The 22871-nt window shown below is 44.7% G+C and overlaps 1 protein-coding gene across 4 annotated transcripts in view; it reads left to right on the top strand.

Moving 5' to 3' along the window:
* Window positions 1-22871, top strand: part of Kiaa2012 (KIAA2012 ortholog) — a 139188-nt gene that overhangs the window by 76233 nt on the left and 40084 nt on the right. For 3 of the 4 annotated variants that reach the window (XM_013520728.1, XM_013520727.1, XM_005397059.2), the window contains 2 exons: window positions 5228-5365; window positions 13812-13890. In XM_013520728.1, the coding sequence (XP_013376182.1) occupies window positions 5228-5365; window positions 13812-13890 (217 nt within the window). The remainder of the gene's footprint in view (window positions 1-5227; window positions 5366-13811; window positions 13891-22871) is intronic. The other variant, XM_013520729.1, reaches the window with a different exon arrangement.

Genomic DNA, 22871 nt, shown 5'->3' with positions numbered 1-22871 from the left:
CTGTCACAGCGGCCAGGGCTCCTTCCATGCCCCGGTGCAGGCCATCGTGAGGCAGAGAAACTTGATGTGCCAGTCTGGAAAGCAGAGCACCCTGGGTAACTGTGGTTTTCCTTAGTGAAAAGTGACTGACTTAAAAAACCTTTTACAGTGGAATCACAGTGCAAGTTGAGACTCCATGTCTGTTGGATATTAGATCAGGAAAGTTACACCAGACCCAACAACACAAGGAAGTCACACGGGCTGGAGCTGAAGTTCTGGGTTAGAAGCAGCTGAGTTGTCCCAGTTTCCTACCCTTGACCCAGCCCCTCTGCCTCCATTCTAAAGCCATGCCTTCCCCCAGCACAGGTGCATTAGAGTCCAGCTAGGCGCCCCTCTTAGAAAGCTGCTCTCTGCATCCCCCAGAGCACAGCAGATCACTCTTTTGGCTCAGAAGTTTTGTCTTCCAACTTCTGCTAAGCCAGATAAACAATGGTTCTGTTGTGTCGACAAGGCACTTAATTAAATTGAGGAGGATACCAATTAGAATTCACAGTAAGATTGACTTGCAGATAATAGAAGCTCTGGAATTAAAACATCAGTGAATTATTCAAAATCCCCTTGAGGAGAATGGTGAGGTGAGCCCCATTTTCTGGGTAGAGAAACTGAGGCACAGCAAGTTCAGTGGCTTGGCAAAAACCCCCAAATGTACCCCTCAAAAAAGGCTAGGAAGCCGGGCATGGTGGCACACGCCTGTAATCCCAGCACTTGGGAGGCTGAGGCAGGAGGATTGTTACAATTTCGAGGCCAGCCTGGGCTACAAAGTGAGCTCAAGGCCAGCCTGAACTGCATAGTGAGACTCTGTCTCAAAAAGACCAAAAACAAAGGCTAGGAATTGATTGCTTCTCTTAATAGACTAGCACTTGCTTATAACTGGGCTAATTTGCTAGACATTTAGAAGGACATAAAAATCTCTTTCTTAGAACTGAAGCTTAAAAAAAAGAAAGGGACCAAAAATCAAGAGGCGGGGAATAAGAAAGCTCTCCCTAGCTGAAAAATAGCACTGTATCCCCACCATGGCAAACCTTCCTGAAACTGTCTGCTGGGCCCTTTTCGCCAGCACCAAATGATCTCTTTTTTTTTTTTTTTAACATAAAAGGAGCTCAGAGCTCAGGTGGCCATGATGAGCAGGGCAGACCCAGGTGACTGCAGGCACATGCACTGCGGGGCAGGCTCCTGAGAGTCCTGCTCCCCAGACAGAGGAGTGCAGGCTCCCGAGAGTCCTGTCCTGTCCCCGGGCTCGGAAGGGCCCTTCGTCCTCCGGGCCAGCCAAATCTAGATGGAGAAAGGCCCAAAGTGGAGCCCGAAGTGGCTGGGTGGTCCCTGGCACAGCTGGGGTGCCCTGTGAGTTAGCCTGAAGGTGATGGCCCCTCTCAGACCACCCCTCCAGGCAGCCTGGTCACAGGGAGCCAGTGGAGTTCCATGCACCACCCAGCCCCACCTATGTCCCCATTTCTGCTGCGTCTTTGGGTCCACAGTCTATGGGAAGGAATAACAGGGCCTGAGAAGGCCAAAGGCAGAACACTAGCCAGCCCTTCCCCCGGAGCTCCCAGAAGACAGGGCCCACTCCAGGATTTGGTCTGGGGTGGTTCGTGGTGGGGGGCAAGGAGCCCGCCCTCTCTCTCCCCACCCTGGTGTTGAAATCTCTCAGGTCTTTCCTTCCTCCCCAGGACGCAGGGCCCCCAAAAGGGAAGACCCCCAGCCAAGGAGAGGGGTGTAGTGGTCAGCAGGAAAAAGGGACTCTTTCCCCTTTGTTGGTCACAGGCAGGGACAGATGCCCTGTGTGCGCAGAGGTTTGACGTGGCAACTTGCTAAACCTCAGAGGGTTTCAGCAGACTCCCCTCCCCACTCACTCCCCATGCTCGCCGTGAGGCAGAGTAATGGTGCGGTGCATTCCCATTTCAGATCCAGTCTACAAAGGCCCTTCCTGCCGCTCTGTTTTCTCCAGCAGCTCAGCTTGCTGCAGTTCCCGGAGCTCTTGGCAGCAGGCACTGGGCAAAATGAGGCAGTGAGCTGCGTGGGAGGTGGTTAGACAGCCTCCTTAATGAGGGACAATAGCTCTTCTTGGAGCCATTGAGCGGCAGCTACAAAGGAGGGGAACCCCAATTAGAAAGGAGTGACATGGGGAAGGAGGTCCGAGGGACACGTATGGGACGGATCCTGTTCTTGGGGACTCCGTGAGACCCATGGGAGGACAGGTGGCTGCCTGGGTTCAGAATCTTCTCTCTTTCTCTGAGCTTCTCTAGAGCCAGTCGAGGCAGGAACACTTCACAATACACGCATTGGAAGGAGGAAAGATTACTGGGGAGGTTGCTGCCTGGGTCTGCAGTTCAGACATAATCCAGGAATCAGAAGAAAATGATAAGATAGTTGCTTACTACCAATGGGCCTCCCCTTTCGGTTTTGGTGTATGTGTGTACCTGCGGACATTTATACACAGCAGTTGCTCCCAAGTTGCGTTAGCTCAATTGAATCACATTATGTTTACAGCAAGATAATAATCCTGGATTTTCCATGGCTCACTCTGTCAAAGTATAAGATTAGCTCTTGAATTCATTAACAGCTATCACCCTTCAAATGCCAAATAACTTTGTAAATGCCAACTACTTGCGCAATGCCTTCTGTGCAATTCGAATCAGCTCTACCAAATTAACTCATTAATCTTTATTGTTTCATTCACGGAGAAAAAGACTCCTAGGTGTTTTCAGCAGAAGTAGAAATACACGGTCAAGTATTTACAGTACAATAAGGTGGCGGGAGGGGTTTTCCTTTTCTGCTAAGCATTTCACCTCTGCACAGTTTTTAAATCATTCCCACCAAAGTGTGTGTACTGAAGAAACGAAAGCAGCTCCAGGCGTCTCTGCTCTCTCCCAGTCCCCTGTTTTCCTGCCCTTCCATTTAGCCTTGTGTTTTCCTCCACTTCCTACATGTCTGGAGACCTTGGTCCTCGTTACGCTTTCTTTTGCTGCCTTTACTCTCCACATCCCCAAGAGCCGCGGGTGTCCACGGGCTGAGAACACAGAGCAAGGCTCACAGGGCAGAGAAGGAACCCAGAAGGCTGCCGGAGAGCAGGTCTGGGAACCAGGCCTGAGTTCAGCCTCCGGGTAATCAGGCCTCACTGCCTGCTAAAGGTAGATCCAACCAGGCTGGCCCATGGTCCTCATCCATCTCTGGGCTGCCATGCCACCTTCTCCCAGAGGTCTCCCCTGACCAGCTGCGAGGCAGGTCGCCCGCTGGCCCCATCACCCGCCACCCTGTCCGTCTGTGACTGTGGAGCCTGTAGAGCTGAGTCATGATCTCACACCACCTTGCTTAGTCATGTGCTTGTGAGTATGGCGCATAGTAGGCGCTTGACAAGCACCAGGCTAATGAATACAGGCAAAGCCCCCTGGGCACGTGGTTTGCTTCCCTGGCTTCAACTTTCTGACTGTTTTCCTGTTTCTATCACTGTCTCCCAAAATCTTGTTCATATGTTTAATCTTTTCTTTTCTCCCATCCCCCAAACTCCCTTTTACTATCATTTACTTGCTGGAAGACCTGTGCATAATAAGCAAAAACGGCACTGCACGCTCCCATGACTATGGAGCCTTCGCTGAAAACGCTCAGTCAGGCCAAAACTGATGGCTCCTGACATTAGGGAGAGCAGCCGTGCAATCAAGAGAGTTGTTAGAGAGCGAGATTTATAGCTCAAGTGGCTGGGAGGAACTTTCCTCAAAACCCCTCAAATCCCAACTCTTCCATCTGAACCCCATCGAAGAGTGAAGGCAGTTTCAGCCTCTGGAACTGCTCTTGGCTGTGCCTTTGGTCCTGTAACCCAGCACAAAGTCTTCTTTGGGGAGAATGGAGCCATTTCCCTCAAATCAGTATTATCTGATTCCTGTTACTCTCGCCAGTGATCCATGTAAAGCTGTGGAGCCTAGAAGGCTTGAAAGCTTTGTCTGGCTTGAGTTTGAAACAAATGCTTTCATTTGATCAAGAAAAGGGGAGGGGATGCCTCACCCTGAGAAGCTAATCAGATATATGGCTGGGATGACAAGAAATTGGATATGTATTTGTCCAGAAAAAAATCTTTATCTCCAGCCACACTTCCAAACAAAGGGAAAAGGGTGTGGATGTTCTTTGGAATGGTGATCGCTTGTGGGGACCAAAACCTCCCACCTCCGTGAATGCTTATGAGAAATACAAATGTTACAGCGTCCAGGGAGACAGACATCAGAGAGTTAGTCTCCTAGAAAACATGGAAATGATCAAATCCATGCCCAGTGTGATCTCATGGCACACTAATGTATGTGACCCCCAGAAAACTGGTCCCCAAAAGAGAACAAATCACATTTCTCTTTGAGAATGAGGGGCCAGTGCCACATCGAGGTCAGCCCTCCAGGAGTCAGTGCGCTCGCCTCGCCTCTGTGCGTGAGCTGCAGCTCGCCTCTGAGAGCCTTCATGCTGTCAACTTGTGTTCCTTTCCAAACACTGAACAGACACTGCGGTGACAACAGGAGCAAGATGGCTGCGCCTCTGGCCTTCAGGAAGCTCATGGTTGTGGAGGTGGGGGCCGCACAGCTTCCCCAGTCACTGTGGGTGCAGCAGGAAGGGCTCCGTATTCCGAAAGTTTACCCAGACTCCTTTTGCGGCCAGTTCTTCCTTCTCTCTCTGCCACACTTGGTCCCTTCACTCTTCCTAACACATCAAATACACTTTCAGCCGTCCAGCTTGGAAGTAAACGGGAATCTTGCAATAGCCTCATTTGCTGCAAGGCAGATTAGGTATTCATGATCTATATAAATAGCAAAAGTATCATTTTAGAAGGAGTCTTGGGCAGTGATGTCACTCTGCCAGTGATGCCAGTTGAATGGCTTTGGACAAGTCGTTTACCCTACCGAAGCCTCCAAGTCTCCTCACCTGTGACAGGCAGGTGATATCCCTACCTCACAGGGCTGTCATGAAGATTGAGTGAAATAATTACAACCCTAGGAAGGCCTCTTTTTCCACTTCTCTGGGTACTAATTATTAACCGGGCTTGGGTTATTCTCTACACATACGAGCCCCCATGCCTCCACTGGTAAAAATCGGTGTTACTATTAGTGTTGCAACGGTGAAAAAATGCTTTTTATAAATATTAGGGGATTTGGACTAGCTCTTGTTGCACTGCACAGCATTCCTGTGAAAGCTGGGCTTTCTGCTTCTCTCCCAGGGATCCCCACAGTCCTTGGAGGCTGCAGCTCAGAAGGCGGGAGAGCCTCAAAGTTGTATAAATAAAGAGCTGATGTGTTCAAACAGAAAAGAATTCTCCACGCACAAGCTGCACATCGACATGACGCCGTTCCTGAAGGTGATCTCACACTGAGCAGACGAGGGGCTTTAGAGATACAGACACAGGAATGCCAGTTAATACACTTCTGCTCAGTATAAAAACAGCTTTAGAAGTCCCCAGTGCCCCTGGTTTATCAGAGGGGACAGAAAATAGGCAGTTTGTAGCAGATGAAGAAAGAACAAATTAGGACAGTAATCACAGCCAGCCATCGGGGACAAATCAGTTGGGTGTCTGGTTTGGGTGGTGAGGACCAGGGAACAGAGAGAAAAAGGGGTAACTTTGAACCGCCTCATAAAACAGACAAACAGAATTCATTTTATCTCACCAGTATCCAACATAACCACTACTGTTTTACCACTATCACTTGGTAGAGTTGATGGTCGTACTTGGAGAAGACTGTTCTCGAGTTAACAATTTAGAAGTCAGCTGCAGATTCTGTTCTGGATATCTGACTTTGTTTTCTGCTCTCGAAGAGTTCTTTGATCTCCCAAGCTCAGCTTCCTTTCTGGCTAAGGGTCCCGAGGATGCTGTTAGTCTACCTGTGCTGGCCGCCCTCCCACCCCAGCAGCTAACCAGCCCTGGCATGCAGGACGCTGCACTCTGTGCTCCATGGACTGCCCACCTTTCATCGCAGAGCCTTTTGGCTTAAGGCCCTTTCCCGCCCATCTCTTGCCCTCCTCAGAGCTCATTAACCTGAAGTGACCAGGGCGTGAAAGACATTCACCAGGAGCAGAGCCAGGCCTGACGTGGAAGGACCTCAGCTCCTTCTCACTACCATAGAGCACACTAGCCCTGAGATGGAGGGGTTCGGAGAGACAGACACAGGGAGGAAGGCGACAAGGAGGCACCCGTGACCATTGCTGTCTAGTGTGGCGGGTACTGACGGTGACTCTGGAGCCCACAAGGGTCACCCTCCTAATCTCATCCAGTGTCCCCAGTTATCCCTTTCCTGGGCTGGCCCAAGCCCAGTGCTGCAAGGTAGGGCTTTGATTACGAGGCATGCATGTGACCAGCATGGTGGCACACACCTATGAGTCCAGCCCTCTGGGAAGCTGAGACAGGAGGATCACAAGTGTGAGGCCAACCTGGGCATTTGGTGAGTTCCTGTCTGAATTTTTTTTTTTAATTTAAGAGGGCAATGCTGGGGGTATAGCTCAGTATAGAGCACCCCTAGGTTCAATCCTCAGGACTGTAAACAAACAAAAAGTCAAGCATTGGCCTGAAATCTGTCTCCATGACCAGATCCTGCTTTCCTGGACTTCCTATTGGATAGGCTCTGTCTTGTGGTGGCAAAATGTGCATTTGTTTCTCTTTCCCAGGTAGTTCCAGACACAGGGATGATATCAGGACCTCTAAATATGATATGAGAGAAATACTATAACTACCAATCTGTTAGATGTCTGATACCCTGAGTTCATGTTTTCTAAAATGAAAGAATAAATTCTAGGAACAATGGAGGCTAAGAGTAGGAAATATTTACTGAGGGATAGAAAGCTCCTACCTGAGAGGGACAGGAGGGGACACTCAGAAAGCAGGTTGCCCCCAACCCCACTTCTCAGGAGAAGTTTTATAGAGCACAACCACGTGGGTACAACATGGGTTAAGGCTATGATCAACCAATAAGATTGTAAGTATAGCCTCTTAGGTGATATTGATTCAACGGGGAAGCAGGTCACGTTGTGAGTCCAGCCGACATGGAAAGAACAAAGAACTTCTCAGGTAAGTGATGCATCGGGGGTCTTGGTTGCCCACTGAGGTGACTGGTGCCCAGCTAGACTGTGTTAGGCCAGCTGTTATCACTTACCTCACCCTTTGGGGAGGATTTAGGCCTGGTCCTTCCGTCATTATCTTGAGACCTGGCCTCCAAGAGATGTATCTCTGGCCACAGTGGTGCTGTGTTTTCACTTTTCGTCCTGACTCTCCTGAGGGCCTAGCCCTACCTGACGGCCTATAATACTCCTACCTAACTTAGCTGTCTGTGATTACACGTCCAGCTGAGATGCCATCAGCCTACCCTGAGAATGGGAACCGACAATGGTGAGAGGACATCTCACGCAGAAGACGGTTGCTACTGCAAGGATTCAAAAAATATTGTCATACTGTTGCTTATACTAACGAAAATATCTTTATTATTTTTTTTTTAGTACTAACTTTCACACTGAGCTATATTCCCAGCCCTTTTTTTAAAATTTTTTATTTCAAGACAGGGTTTCAGTGAGTTGCCCAGATTGGACTCATACTTGCAATCCTCCTTCTTAGCCTCCAGAGTACTAGGGTTACAAACCTACACCACCCAGCTTCTTTTTAAATTCTTAATAACAGTTTAGTTCTTCCCTTGGGGCTTAAAGAATTATGGGTGATACTTTCAGGGATGTGGCACCATCATCACCACTATTTATTATTTGAGTATCTGCTATCTGCTGTGTGTCTGGCACTTTCTGAGCATCTGGGATAAATCCGTGAATAGAACAGACCAAGGTGGGCTGGGGATGTAGCTTGGTGACAGAAAGCACTTGCCTGGCACGTGCTAGACCCTGGGTCTGATCCCCAGCACCAAGAACAAAACCAAACCCACAGACCAAGATCCCTGCCCTTTTCCAAGATGGCACAGTGCCATCTCCACCCTTGACCTTCCAAGGAGCCTGCGGTCTAAGAGGAAGATAAACAATGGAACGGACAACAGCAGTGCAGCGGCAGGCTTGTGGGGCTATGGCAGAGAGGTGTTAATTCTCAGTTATCCGTATGGGATCCTCCTCGGTAGTCAAAAACCTCCTTACAACGCCAGTGACAACATTATTAGCCCACTCGTCTGATGTCTCTATCAGGCTTTGCTTTGGTCCAGAAAACATCTGCACTCCTGTAAAAACTGAGCCATGGTTTTAAAACCTCTATTCTGCTTTTCAAGCAGAAATGCTAGTTAATGAATGAACGTATTAAGATACAGGTATTTTTTTCCAAAAATGCTTTCAATTGTCCAGGTTAGGTCATGGTAGTAGGAAAGAAAATAGCAATAATGCCTAGTAATGCTGAACACAAAACTGAATACATTATGCTCCACATTGACATGCAAGGGTGCGTGTGCTATGCTCAGATGTGAAGAATGAGCGGCCGGGCCTGCCTCGCAGCTGTGGCAGATACCAGGGAGCAGATGGTGCCCTCCGGCGCAGGGCCCAGGGAGCCACCTGCACGGGAGCCCAGAGCCAGCCATGCCCAGGGTGAGGGCTGCCCGCCCTGGGGAGGCTGCTCCCAGGTTTATTCAGTGCACCGAGGTGCTGGCCACTGCCCCTGAATCCTGTGATCACATCAGGAAGGAACGGCATGAATTTCAGTGAATGAAAGGAACAAGGAAATAATGTCTGGTTTAAGATGCTGCCCGAGATGGAGCAGGCTGCCTCGGGAGATCAGTTCTGACCCCCATGTCACCCAAGCGTGCTTTGCCAAGCTCTCGGCAGGAAAGGTGCGGAAGAATCACAAGCTGGATTCAGGACCCAAGATTCTAGAACACTTGGTACTATTGCCAGGTAAAATACTCAGAAAAGTGAGTCTTACATTTCAGAGAGCAAAGAGAAAGAGGAAGAATGGGGGAGAAGAGGAGGAGGAGGAGGATGAACCCAGGGTTAAGTGGAATACAGTCAGCCGGGCGTGGTGGTGCACACCTGTAAGGTGCACTCGGGAGGCTGAGGCAGGAGGATTGCTGTGAGTTCAAGGTCAACCTGGGCAACTAAGTGAGTTTAAGGCCAGCCTAAACTGCATAGTGAAACCTTGCCTCAAAAAGAAAAAAAAAGTGGAATATGGTCAACACTGAGGTGTCAGGCTAGTAGGTGGGAAACTCCGGTCCTTTCCAACACTAAGTGACTTTGGAATGCTTGGGGACCATTTCCTCTTCATAAAATGGAAATGGCAATTCTGGGACCTCCACACCTGCCCCTTAACAGTGAGGTGAGAATTCCGTGAAATAATAGTTTTCGAAGAATGTTCACTGTAAAGGACTCAACTCATAAGGCAGAATGGAACAAATATTCACTGGTCCCTGCTGAGGCCAGGTCCCTCACGTACTGAACCTTACTTAATCTTCCTACCCCATTTCTGGGTATATAGAACCGCTGTGAGTCAGTGAGGAAACAGGCTCAGAGATGATCGGGGAGTGGCTGGCAGCAGAGGGAGCTAGGATTCAGAGCCACAGGGCCCACAGCCCCCGCTAAGGAGCCTGCGCCTGTGAAGAATTCAGTGCGCACGTGTAGCCTCAGAACCTGAGAGCGGAGCAGAGACTGGAGAACATATTTCAACCTCAGTAATAACACAAAGCACCTTATGATTTTCATAATTCAGTTTTCTTTATTAAAGAAAAGTATAGGGGACTTTTTTTGTTTATTTTTAAAGTGCTGGTGCTAAACAAGTACTCTCTCACTAAGCTATACCCCTCCTACTTAATACCCAAGAAACGTTGGACTACTTTGAGGCTGCAATTTTCAAATAAGATACTGGTTCTTTTCCATTATTAAGAAAGTATCAAAATTAAGAATTTACATTTGTATATCGCATGGTATGTTACACAGAGTTTCCAAATGTATTTTCCTAGTTTCAAGAAGTCTGTACAATATTTATTATTACTCCTGATTCACAGATAGGGAAACTGAGGCTTACTGATGAGTCACGCAGCTAGCTGGGGGCAGAGTGCTGTGCCTGCTTCTTCCTCCTGCGTCCTCCTCCCCAGCAGTTGCTGCAGTTTCCTAGGAAAGCTGCTGTGGGCCTAGAATGCAGCGCTCAGCTGGGTGCTGGGCGCACGGGCCTCAGGCAGCCCTGCTGAAGGGTTCTGAGGACAGGGGCGCAGACGACAGCACTGAAGGTCCCGAGGCTCAGGGCAGATCCGGGTGTGTAAGGCCTGGAGTGTAGGAGTCACCCTCCTCTCTCCCTGCCCGGCTTGCAGGTCCACACCTCCGTCTCTGCTTTCCTAGAGCAGCGCAGGCCTCACACTGCTTAGCCTGACATTCCTTGCACGTCCCCATTGGCCTTCCAGTTAAATCTCCACCATCACAGATGTGTTTCTTTTACAAATAGAAAACCATAACCAATGCAAATTTTCTAAAACCCAAACTGCAACACGCAGGTCCCACCCAGGGGACTCCCACAGCCCCACACAGCATGTCCTTCCCTGCCACGACCCTGCAGCCCGGGGCCACTGGCAAAGCGACCTTCCCAGCCTAGTTTAGCTTCCCTCCCAAGAGGTCCTGTCACAGTACTGACCTCCCCGCTCTGCACCGGTGAGGCTCCTGGTCATTTCCCCACTAACGTGTAAGCTCGCTGTGGATGGATCTGGCATCGCCCATCCCCACTGCCTAGCACAGAGCCTGGTACAAGCAGACACTAAGGGACCAGAGGGACACGGACTTACCCAGAGTAGCAGAACTGGAATTTAAATTTACAGCCTCCGAGTTTGTTTCGCTCATTCACAACTGTTACGGGACGAGCATTCCCAACCTGAAAACCTGAAATCTGAAGTGCTCCAAAATCTGAAACTTTTTGAGCACCCAAAAGATGCCACAGAGGAAAATTCCACCCTTGACCTCATGTGATGGATGAGTCACAATCAAAATGCGCTAAAAAGATTGTATAAGATTCTCTTCAGGCTGTGTATTTCAGGTCTATCTAAACCATGAATGAATTTGGCTTTTAGACTTGAGTCCCATCCCCAAGATATCCCTTTTTGTATATGAAAATATTCTAAAAATGTTTTTAAAAATCCAAAATCCAAAGCACTTCTGGTCGCAAGCATTTTGGGTAGGAGACATTCGCCCTGTATTGCCTGTGTTGCAATCAGTCAGTTTAGCCACCGCATTTGTAACTTTTTAAAAGACCGGGTAGCATTTTATTTGGGTTTACTTTTTAATTGAAATTTTGAATTTGAACTGTATTTACAAGGTTTCTGAAAAATGTAAGTATAAGATGTGCAACTCCTGGCTGCTGAACTCTCCCCCTTTAGCCTCTGCTGTTTTTCTTTTTGAGACAGGGTCTTGCTATGTAACCCAGGCTGACCTTGAACTAGCAGTAATCCTCCTGCCTCAGCCTCCTAAGTGCTGGATTTACAGGTGTGCACTACCGTGCCTGGTCTCTTAACCACTAGTACTAATTTTCTGTGTGCCCTAGATATGCAATGTAGAAGAAAGCAAATAGAGACATATGAATAGAAAATAGAAATTATATGCAAATCTAGCATACTGTATACATTCTTCAGTCTTTTTTACATATTATTTCTTGGAATTCTACATTAATTAGTGAACAGATACCTTGCTCTTGCTAATGGTTATAGGGTGTTCCATTGTATGGTCACCACTGTTGATCTGACTGGTTTCCAGTTGATGGGACATTTAGTTTCCTTCTAATTTGCAGTAATGAATGGAAGACCTTGGGTATGTTATTTCACATATGTGTTCCTATATCTTAAAAACAATATCTATATCTATATCTATATCATCTTTTTTTTTTTTTTTTTTTTGGTCTTTTTGAGACAGGGTTTTGCTATGCAGTTCAGTCTGGCCTTGTGCTCACTTTGTAGCCCAGGCTGGCCTCAAATTCGCAATGATCCTCCTGCCTCAGCCTCCAAACTGCTGGGATTATAGCATGCGCCACCATGCCCAGCTCTTTTATATATATTTTTAAACAGCACTATACAATTGAATGGAGAGAAATTCAAATTAAGACTTTCTTTTTCTACCAAGGAGTCACTGGAAGAATCTTTCTGAATTCCTGACTTTCTCTACCTCTATCTCCCCACCTGTGAAATGAGAATACTCCTTATCCCCACAGCCCACAGCTGCATATTGAGATAAAGTTTTACCCTTGTTCACTTTCAAATTCTTTCCAAGAGGAAAAATGTCTCCCATTTTCAATCCCATTTTTCTGTTAGATTAAAAGCCTTCAAGATAAAGGATCTTCAAAAAATGTGTAACTCTAGTCTTCTAACCTAGCAGTTTACTATGACCAAGGCAGAATTTTCCTGTGACACCTTTAAAAACCTTTCACTTATTTATGGATGGATTTTATCTCCCATATCAAGCCAAATCTGTTTTGTCTCCAAAATGAGAAGCCCAAAAGAAAGAAAATGATTTACCTACTTAGCTTTTTCATGTTACTATATCTTGTCAGCGACAACCACCAGGCTAACGGGTGAGAAACACACAGGGTAAAGAGCCAGCAAGTGAGGAAACTCAGTGGGGAATTTAAAGAGTGTCAGGTTAGCAGGTGCGTCATTGTCTCTCCCCAAAGCAGTTTGTGTTTGATAAGAGTGTGGAACCCTGATTGTCACTAGAAGGTGTGAGGAAACAGAGGCTTCCAGGGCCTGCACGGTGCATCCCCGTGCAGTCACTGAGAAGAGCTCTGACTGGGACAGGGACTCGCAGGCAAAGGCCTGGAGCCGCCTCTTCAGACACCTGGGTCTGACAGGCCACCAACTCCACCTGCCACATTTCTCTGGTTACTAAAGAACTGCCCTTCCAGCCACTAGAGAAGACCCATGGCTCCCAATCCCAGCAGCACGCTGGAATTACCCTAGAAGCCTAAAGCCCCACAGTACAGAGAGGCTGATTGAGATGTTTGGGATCAAAGGGATCCTTTGTTTAAGAATTCTTTTTTTTTCCCCCCGGTACCGGGAATCGAACTCACAACCTTGCGCTTGCCAGGCAGGCACTGTGCCGCTGAGCTAAATCCCCAGCCCCTGTTTAAGAATTCTTTAAACAACTCTAATGTGCAGCCAGGTTTGAGAACCACTGCTACAAAGAAGTATGGCCGGTGAGATTGCAAACACTGCCTGTAATTCAGAGAAAGAAGGAAGAAGGGATCGGATGTAATAGGAAACCCAATCCATAGTAACCCTAAGAACTTCTCAAAAGGCCAGGCTGACCCTTATGCTTCCCTGCTTTAAATCCTCAGTGCTTCTTATTTATTCTCAAGATGAAGACAAAATCCTTCGCCTCTCTTCCGGCTTGGAAGTCTGACTGCTTCCCACCCTCCTGCTTCTGTCTCTGCTCTGGTTATACCTGTCATGTGCCAAGTCCCTGGGGTCTCCTGCTTCCTTCTGCCACTGGTCTTAGCCTACGACATTCACCCCTTCCTGTAGTAAACTCTCACACACACTCACACTGAGTGCCATTCAGATGGACGAGCAGGACCTGCCTTGCAGTGCTCAGTCCCCAGCCCGCCTGGCTCTTTCAGGCTACCACACTGGTAGCAGCTCCCCTGGACATTGAGGCAAGAGAATTGACAAGGAAGGTGAAGAAAGAAGCTGGAAGTGTATTTCAGGGAAAGAGCACTTGCCTAACACACTCAAGCCCCGGGTTCTACCCCAGCGCTGCAGAAAGAAAAGAAACAACTAAGAAAGCCCTATTGCCTTTTACCAAGGGCATGGGCCGCAGGGGTGTTTGTATTTGTTTTTGTCTGATGTGCTCTTTATGGTGTGTTAACCCAACAGGAAAGTGGGGAGGAACAGGACTCTCATGAAGATCCAGGAGAAGCTGATCCAGGAGAAAAAGATGAAGACAGCAGCCGAGGTAGAGACTGCAAGCCTGGGTCCCCTGATCTTGTCACTGTAATTGTTGGATGGACTTGGAGCTGTTACACGATGTTCAAAGAGAAGCCAGGAATGGTGGCCCCTGCCTGTGATCCCAGCAATGGGGAGGCTGAGGCAGGAGGATTGCTTGAGTTTGAGGCCATTGTGGGCTACATACTGAGTTCAAGGCCAACCTGGACTACATAGTGAGACCCCGCGCCCCCCCCCCCACACACACACACAGATATCCACAGGGAATGGCCCTTTCATTTCTCCTCAGGTTGTGGGTTTGGAAGTCAGAGCGCAGACCCAGCAGGGCTGAGTTCAGGCTCTGCATCCTTGGTGCCTCCCAACCAAATGACAATAACATGGTTTGTGTCCTTGGATTATTGAAAGAGTCCTTTTCTGATGCTGGCTACATTTCCATGTGAGACGGTAGAGACTTTGGGAGCATTATGAAAAGGCTCCACAGGTGCCTTCACCTCTCTGTTCCACCTGTTTGCACAGTGGGTCTTGGATATGCAGGTGAGGGGGCTATAGTTCCCTGCCTGGAGGGCTGATATTTCAAAGGACAGGGCCCCCCCGTGTACAGACCCCGCTCCTGTCATCACAGCCTGGCAAAAGCTGCCTGGTGGTGGCTTGCTCCAAAGTGGACTATGTGTACAACAATGGTGGTTGTGACAGTGGTCTCGTAAAACATCAGCCGCAGAACCACTGGGCTTTGGTGCTGAGGACAAGGCTTAGGCTCTATCCTGAGGTCACCCTACTACAGTGACTGGATGAAAGACGGCCACTAGAGACAGTCATGGAGAGGATGCAGGCTAGACATAGACCTCTGAGACATTTAAACTCAGGCTGGAAGGACCTGGGGATCCTGCCCACAGAGTAGAGAAGTCAGGCTGGTTGTATGTGTCTTTTGGAGGGAGCTGGGGCTGAAAATGCTGGCATTCAGTCCAGTGGACTGCTTGACCCCACCTCCCCACTGCAACATCCAACACAGACCTCAGTGGTCTTCTTGGTTTCACCATATGCCAGTGTGATTGGAGATGTACCTCAGCTTGGATGGTTGACATAGCCTGGGGTATGTGGACAGAGGGGCCTCTAGAGTAGGGTTGGGGGTAGGACCACACAAACCCTCAACCTGTAGGCCAAGAAAGCCATGAGCTAGGCACAGCCGGGGAATGTCCAAACTGGGAACAACTGCTATGAATACAGCTCTAGGAGAGAACCCATTGACTGACAACACCCAGCAGGGAAGGTGGGGCAGGAGTCAGCATTCACACACAAACAACATGAGTATGGAGCAAAATAGGTCTTAGTCACTCGCTATTCTTCTCCCATATCTGATGGATTCCCATACTGCAGACCCTGGAAAGAAACTATTCATTCAAAAACACAGAGGAAATTTTTAAATCATTTGTCCTTATCTTCATTAGTTTTGGGGGGTTTGGAGGTTTTTCCTCTTTTTCTTTTTTTTTTGCTCTCTGTTTTTTTCTTTTCCTTGTTTCTTCTTTTCTGTTACCTTTACCTATCCTATTTTTTTCTTTAATAAGATCCTTTATCTCACTTGTCTCTCATCATCCTTTCCTTTATTTTTCAAATTTTACTTCTTTTACTTTTCCCCTTTCCTACCCTCTCCATCCTTACTAGTATTACTATTAAACGTTATTAATCTTTAGAGATTTAGTGAACTCCATGCAATTATTGTTGAATTCTTTTATGTTGCTAATGGTGGTATAGTTTTTACATTTGCTATTTACTGCATGTCAATATTTGGTTTGTCTTTGCATCTAATTATAGATCTCTTTTCTATTGTTAAGGGTATACCATAGCAGCTTTACTGGTTCTTATAGTATGTCTCAGTCTAGTTTGTCTTTGACTCTATTATCTTTGTTGATTTTGTTACTTTTGCCAGGGCAGCAGTTGTTGCTCTTACTTGGTTTTTATTATACCAATGTCAGGTTTGTCTTTGGACACTGGCAATAGTGCAGCTCATTACCAGAGCAATGGGTGCTGAGCCAGTGCACTGAGCCTCCCCTCTTCTCCCCAAATTAATAGAGGTGCTTGGATCTTGGGGCACAGGCAGAGGCCCTGTCCTGGTTACTTTCCTCTTGTTGATGGGACAAAATACCTGATGCCCAAAATTAAGGAAGGAAAGGTTTATTTTGCTTACAGTTTGTGGAGGTTTCAGTCCACACTTGGCAGGTTACAAGGCAGAGTGGCACATGGCAGAGGGCTACAGCTCATGGCGGCAGAACACAGAAAAAGCAACAAGCAGTAAAAAGGAGGAATGGCGGCAAGCAGCCTCTTCCTCTCCCTTACATATGCAAACTACCCACCCCACGGCGGGTGCAGCTCTCACACCCATAATCAGTCAAACTCTGAAAGCCTGCCCCATCGCGGCATGAGGCTTTGGCGGGACACCCAGACACAAACCATAACAGTCCCATAGTTAGCTATCACGAAAGCACACTAAAACCAGACACTGCAGCTGAGTGTGGTGGCGCATACCTGTAATCCCAGCACTCGGGAGGCTGAGGCAGGAGAACTGTTGTGAGTTCAAGACCAGCCTGGGCTACAAAGTGAGTTCAAGGCCAGCCTGAACTGCATAGCAAGACCCTGTCTCAAAAAAGACCAAAAATAAATAAATAAATAAATAAATTTAAAGAAAAATAAAATCAGACACTAACTAAGGATATCTCCATACTAGCAACAAAGTCTTTCCACTCAATCAATCTTAAACCTTTAGCATAAAAGTAGACCATTGACATGAACTCAATTTACTCCCAAGGGCTGGTTGTAGCTCAAGTAGTCGATAAAAGGCTCAGTTTCCTCTACACAGCCTTCAAGGTCTCTCACCTATATACAAGCAGATCTCAGTGTCCTTAGAGAGACATTGGCCCAGGATTTCTCTTTTCCTTCATTTTATTTTTTATTTTTTTTTTTTTTCTGGTCCTGGGAATCGAACTCATGACGTCACTCTTGCCAGGCAGGTGCTGTGCCACTGAGCTAAATCCCCAGCCCCAAGGCCCAGGATTTCTCACTTAACCCCACACAGGAGAGGATGTTGTAATGTTCCCTCCAGAACCCTTTAAGAGTTAAATCTGTATCTGAGACCATTTGAAAGCAAAAATGGCCAGCATTCCAGTCATAAGTCAAGACTTTGGAAGTTAAAACTAAAATTTCAGTCATAACCCAAGTTATTTGTATGTCAAGCCAGTCATAACTCAAGGGCCCATGGTACAAACATACAGAAAGAGAGAGACAGAGACAGAGACAGACATAGAGGGAAGCAGAGAGAGACAGAGAGAGAGAAAAGAGAAACATGAGATGACAAGGTAATAAAATGCCTCCAAAAATTTCCAGCTCTCCAAAACTGACCCATGGGGCACTGATGGGGAAAAAATCAAAAGCCAAACAATGAATTGTATGAAATGATAAAAAAAGACAAAAAGATAAAACCAGATCAATAAGGTGTCCGGCAAGTTCAAAGATGATGTAATGAAACAGAAAATGGACTTAATAAACAAAAATTATCAGTGAGCTTAGAGAAGACACTAATAAAAAAACTAGCTAAGCTAAACAAAGTGATACAAAACTGGAATGACAAGTTAGGTAAAGAATTAGAAGCCATGGAAATACACCAAGCAGAAATGCAGGATTAAAAATTCTATTGAAAGTATGGCAACAGAAGTGACCAATGTGAGGACAGAGTGTCACAACTAGAAAATAGGGCAGATGTCAGAGACCAGATATTTGGAGATAACTTAAAAACAAGAGAATGGGAAATAAGAAACATGGGAAATGGATCCAAAGGCTGCTGATGATGCAAAGACTAAGATCAATTGGAATTAATGAAAAATCAGAAGACAACAAAAATGGCATAAAAACCTGGTTACAGAAATAATAACAGAAAACTTCTCAAATGTAGAGAAAGAATATAAACATACAGAACAATGAGACATATAGAACCCCAAACAGCTATGACTGGGAAAGAATTTCTCCACAACACACCATAGTCAAAATCCTGGGTGTCCAACACAAGGATGGACTCTTGAAAACTGTTAGAGAAAAGCAACAAATCATTTATAAAGGGAATCCCATTAGAATTACAGCAGACTTCTCAACACAAAGCTCAAAGGCCAGGACAAATTGGAGTAAAGTTTTTCAAGTCCTAAAAGAAAACAAATTCCAAACGAGACTCATATATCCTGCAAAACTATCTTTCAAAGTTGCAGGGAAAATGAGGTCTTTCCATGACAAACAGCACCTTAGGAAATACATGACCACCAAATCAGCACTCCAAAAAATTCTCAAGGACATCCTAGAAAGAGACAGTGAAGACAACAATGCCAAAAAGTCTAATGAATACACCAGGCTGGGTGAACAGTTAAGCAGAAGAGGGGAAGAAAGGAATCAATAACAGGGAAAAAAATGTAATGACAGGAATAAGTCAAGGCCTTCCAGTAATAATTCCCAGTGTGAATGTTCTAAACTCCCGCAATTAAAAGACATAGATTGTCTGAATTTTTAAAAAACCTAATGGTTTTTTAACCATTAATTAATGGTTAAAAACCACATTAATCTAAAAAGAAATTCATAGACTAAAAATCAAAGCATTAAAAACAATGTTCTATGCAATGAGAACCTCCAAAAAGCAGAAGTAGCTATCCTACTTTGAGACAAAGTAGACTTCAAGCTAAAACTGATTAGAAGAAGCAAAAAAGGTCACTACATACTGAGTAAGGAAATACTTCAACAGGAAGAGATAATTACTATAAACACAAATGCAGTAGGTACTAGCACATCCAATTTTATAAGTAATACTATGGGGCACAAAAGATCAGAAAAACATCAACACAATTACAGTGGGTGTCTTAGTTACTTTTCTTGTTGCTGTGACAAAATACCTGACACTAAGATTTATTTTGGCTCACAGTGTGTAGAAGTTTCAGTTGATAGTTGGCTGGTCCTGAGGTAGGGTAGCTTGCTAAAGGGGCATCACAGAGGAGAAACAGTCCATGGCAGAACAGTGGGAGGTGGCAGCAGCAATAGCAAGCCTGCCTTCTTTCTGTCTCTTTATAATTCATCCCGGCTACAAACCTACTGATTGGTACCACCTAGAACTCTGTTAAACCAATTTAGTTATCACACACCCTTAATCCAAATCCAGCTACCTACAAAAACCTCCACCTATGAGCACATGAGGCTTTGGAGGGACATCTAGATACAAGCCACAACAAATGAAGGAGCTCATAACCCACTATCACAAATAGATCAACTAGACAGAGTCAAACACCATTGAACACATGGACTTAACAGATATCTATGGGGCATTCCAGCCAACAAGAACAGAGTACACTTTTTTCTCAGCAGAATATGGAACTTTCTCTACAATAGGCCATACATTGACCCATAAAGCATGACTAAGTAAGTATAAAAGAATTAAAAGTCTCTCATACACATTATCAAATCATAGTGCAATGAAACCAGAAATCAATCACCAAAAAAACCACAGAAATTCTCCAAAGACATGGAAATTAAATGATACATTATTTAATAATCAGTGGGTCACAGAAGAAATCAGGGAAGAAAGTAGACACTTCCTCAAATCAAATGATAATGCCAGTACAACATACCAGAACCTATGGCACACAATAAAAGCAGTCCTAAGAGGAAAGTTTGTAGCTGTGAATGCCCACATCACAAAAACAAAGCAAGCCCAAATAAATAACCTAATCACTCACCTCAAAGTTCTAGAACAAGAATAATTTAAATCCAAATCTAGGGGCTGGGGATTTAGCTCAGCGGCACAGTGCTTGCCTGGCAAGGGCAAGGTCATGAGTTTGATTCCCAGTACCAGAAAATAAATAAATAAATAAATAAATCCAAATCTAGCACAAGGAAGGAGATTATAAAGATGGAAGCAGAAATTGATGAAATTCATACTTTAAAAAAATTAATGAATTGAAGAATTTGTTCTTCAAAAGAATAAACAAAATAGACAAACCCTTAGCTAATCTTGCCAAAAAAGAGGAAATAAAAAACCCAGTTCAATGCAATCAGAAATGAAAAAGGTGAAATCACAACAGACACCACTGAAATCCAGAAGATTACTAGTAGCTACTTGGAAAACCTGTACTCCAATAAATTGGAGACTCCAAAATAAATAGATAGATTCCTAGATACCTGTGAATTACCAAAACTGAACCAAGAAGATATTAAAACCCTAAGTAATCCAGTAACGGATAATGAGATTGAGGCAGTAATTTTTTAAAAAAAACCTACCATCTATAAAAGCCCAAAACCCAACAGATTTACCACTGTATTCTACAAGAACTTCAGGGAAGATCTAACATCAATACTCCTCAAACTCCGTTTTTTGTTGTTGTTGTTGTTTTTTTTTTTTGGTACCGGGAATCAAACTTACAATCTCACGCTTGCCAGGCAGATGCTGTGCTGCTGAGCTATATCCCTGGCTTCCTTAAACTCTTTAATAAAGTCAAAAGGGAAGGAGTACTGCCAGAGTCATTTCTGGAAGCTAGAACTACCTCAATTCCAAAACTAGACAAGGCCTCAACTAATAAAGAAAACTACAGGCCAATCTCATTAATGAGCCCAGATGCAAAGATCTTCAACAAGTTACTGGGAAACAAAATGCAACAAATCATCAAAGAGATCAGACATCATAACCAAATAGAATCCATCCCAGAGATTCTAGGATGGCTCAACTTATGCAAATTAATAAATGTAATACATCACATAAACAGAAGCAAGGACAAAAATCATGTGATCACTCAATAGACACAGAAAAGGCCTTTGACAAAACCTAGCATCAACTCATGATAAAAATCCTGTACAAAATTAAGTATAGAATGATCTTATCTCGTTCTGATAAAAGCTGTTTATGATAAACCTACAGCCAACATCATATTTCTCTAAAATTAGGAACAAGACAAGGATGTCCACTGTCACCACACTTCTTCAATATAGTACTTTAGCCAGAAAATTCAAGCAAGAGAAGGAATTAAATGGGACCTATATAAGAAAGGAAGAATTTAGACTATCTTCATTCACAGATGATGTGATCCTTTACATAGAAGACCCAAAAACTTTCCACCAAAAGACTCTTAGAACTAGTAAACAAATTCAGTAGTGCAGCAGGATACAAAAATCAATAACATTCTTGTACACCAACCATAAACCCTCTGTGAAAGAAATTAGGAAAACAATACCATTCACAATACCTTCAGGAAAATTAAATATTTAGGAATTAACCTAATCAAGGAAGTAAAAGACCTCTACAACAGAAATTATAGTATTCTGAAAAAGGAGATTGAAGAGAACATGAAGAAATGGAAAGAGATCCCCTGTTTCTGGATAGGCAGAACCAATATTGTCAAAATAACTACACTTCCAAAAGTCATATGTAGAATTAATGCAATCTCAGTCAAAAACCAACAGCATTCCTCACAGACCATCCTAACATTCATATGGAACTAGAAGAGACCCAGAATAGCAAAAGCAATCCTGGGCAACAAGAGCAAAACAGGAGTTATCACAATCCTGGATTTCAAATTATATTACAAGCCTGCAGTAGTAAACACAGCATGGTACTGGCACAAAAACAGACATATGGATCAATGGAACCGAACTAAGGGTGCAGAAATAACCCCAGGCACATTCAGCTATCTGATCTTTGGTAAAGGCACCTAAAACAATACACTGATGGAAAGATAGCCTCTTTAGCAAACGGTGCTATGAAAATTGGCTGTCCACATGCAGAAGGTTGAATTTAGACCCATATCTCTCACCATATACTAAACTAAAATTAAAATAGATCAAAGAGGGGCTGGGGATTTAGCTCAGCGGCAAAGCGCCTGCCTGGCAAGCACAAGGTCGTGAGTTCAGTTCCCGGTACTGGAGAAAAACCAAAAAAAAAAAAATAAAATAAAATAAAATAAAATAGATCAAAGATCTAAGTATTAAAACAGAAACTCTTAACCTGCTGGGTGATAAAGACAGGTAAAACTCTTGAAGAAATAGGCACAGGCAGTGATCCCAATTGCACAAAACATAACATCAAGAATCAATAAATGAGAGCACATCAAATTAAAAAGCTTCTGCACAGCAAAAGAAACAACCAACAGAATGAAGACACAACCTACAGAATGGGGGGAAAATTGCCAGCTATTTCTGAGACAGAAGACTAATATCTCGAACATATTCAGAACTCAAAAAAATTAGACTCCAAAAATAAAAGACCCAGTCAAAAAATCCGTAACTAACGTAAATAGACATTTCTCAGAAGAAGTATAAATGGCCAATAAATACATGAAAAAAGGTCTAATATCTCTGAGTCATTACAGAAATACATTAAAATAATACTGCAATTCTATTTTACTACAGAAAGAATGGCTATCATCAAGAAATCAAATAATAACACATGCTGTGAAGCTGGGGGGGGAACACTTCTACATTGTTGGTGAGAGGGTCAACTCGTACAATCACTGTGGAAATCACTACGGAGAGTCCTCAAAAAACTAAAAGTAGAAATTCCATTCAACCCAGTTATTCTCTGACTAGGTATCTTCACAAGAGTTAAAAATCATCATAATATAATGACACATGTGTACCCATGTTTATAGCAGTACAACTCATAATAGCTAAATCTTTGGAGGGGCCTATATGTCCATCAACAGATAAATAGATAAAGAATAGGTGGTATTTATACATAATGGAGTACTAAACCGCCATAAAGTAGGATAAATTTAAGTAATTTGTAGGAAAATGGACTCACCTTGAGACCATCATGTTAAGTGAAATAAGTTAAACACACAAGCTGAAATATTGCATGGCTTCTCTGATATGAGAAACTCAAAGTATAAATAGAGAGCAAAATAAAGATAAGTAATAGAAAACAGGGAGATAGCTCTTTTGCAAATGGGAAGGAGACCAAGAGATGGAGGGAGAGGCAAGGGG

This window comes from Chinchilla lanigera, unplaced genomic scaffold (genome assembly GCF_000276665.1).
Source record: "Chinchilla lanigera isolate Chin_1 unplaced genomic scaffold, ChiLan1.0 scaffold00056, whole genome shotgun sequence".
NCBI classification, from domain to species: domain Eukaryota; kingdom Metazoa; phylum Chordata; class Mammalia; order Rodentia; family Chinchillidae; genus Chinchilla; species Chinchilla lanigera.
This window is presented reverse-complemented; position numbering and strand designations above follow the sequence as displayed.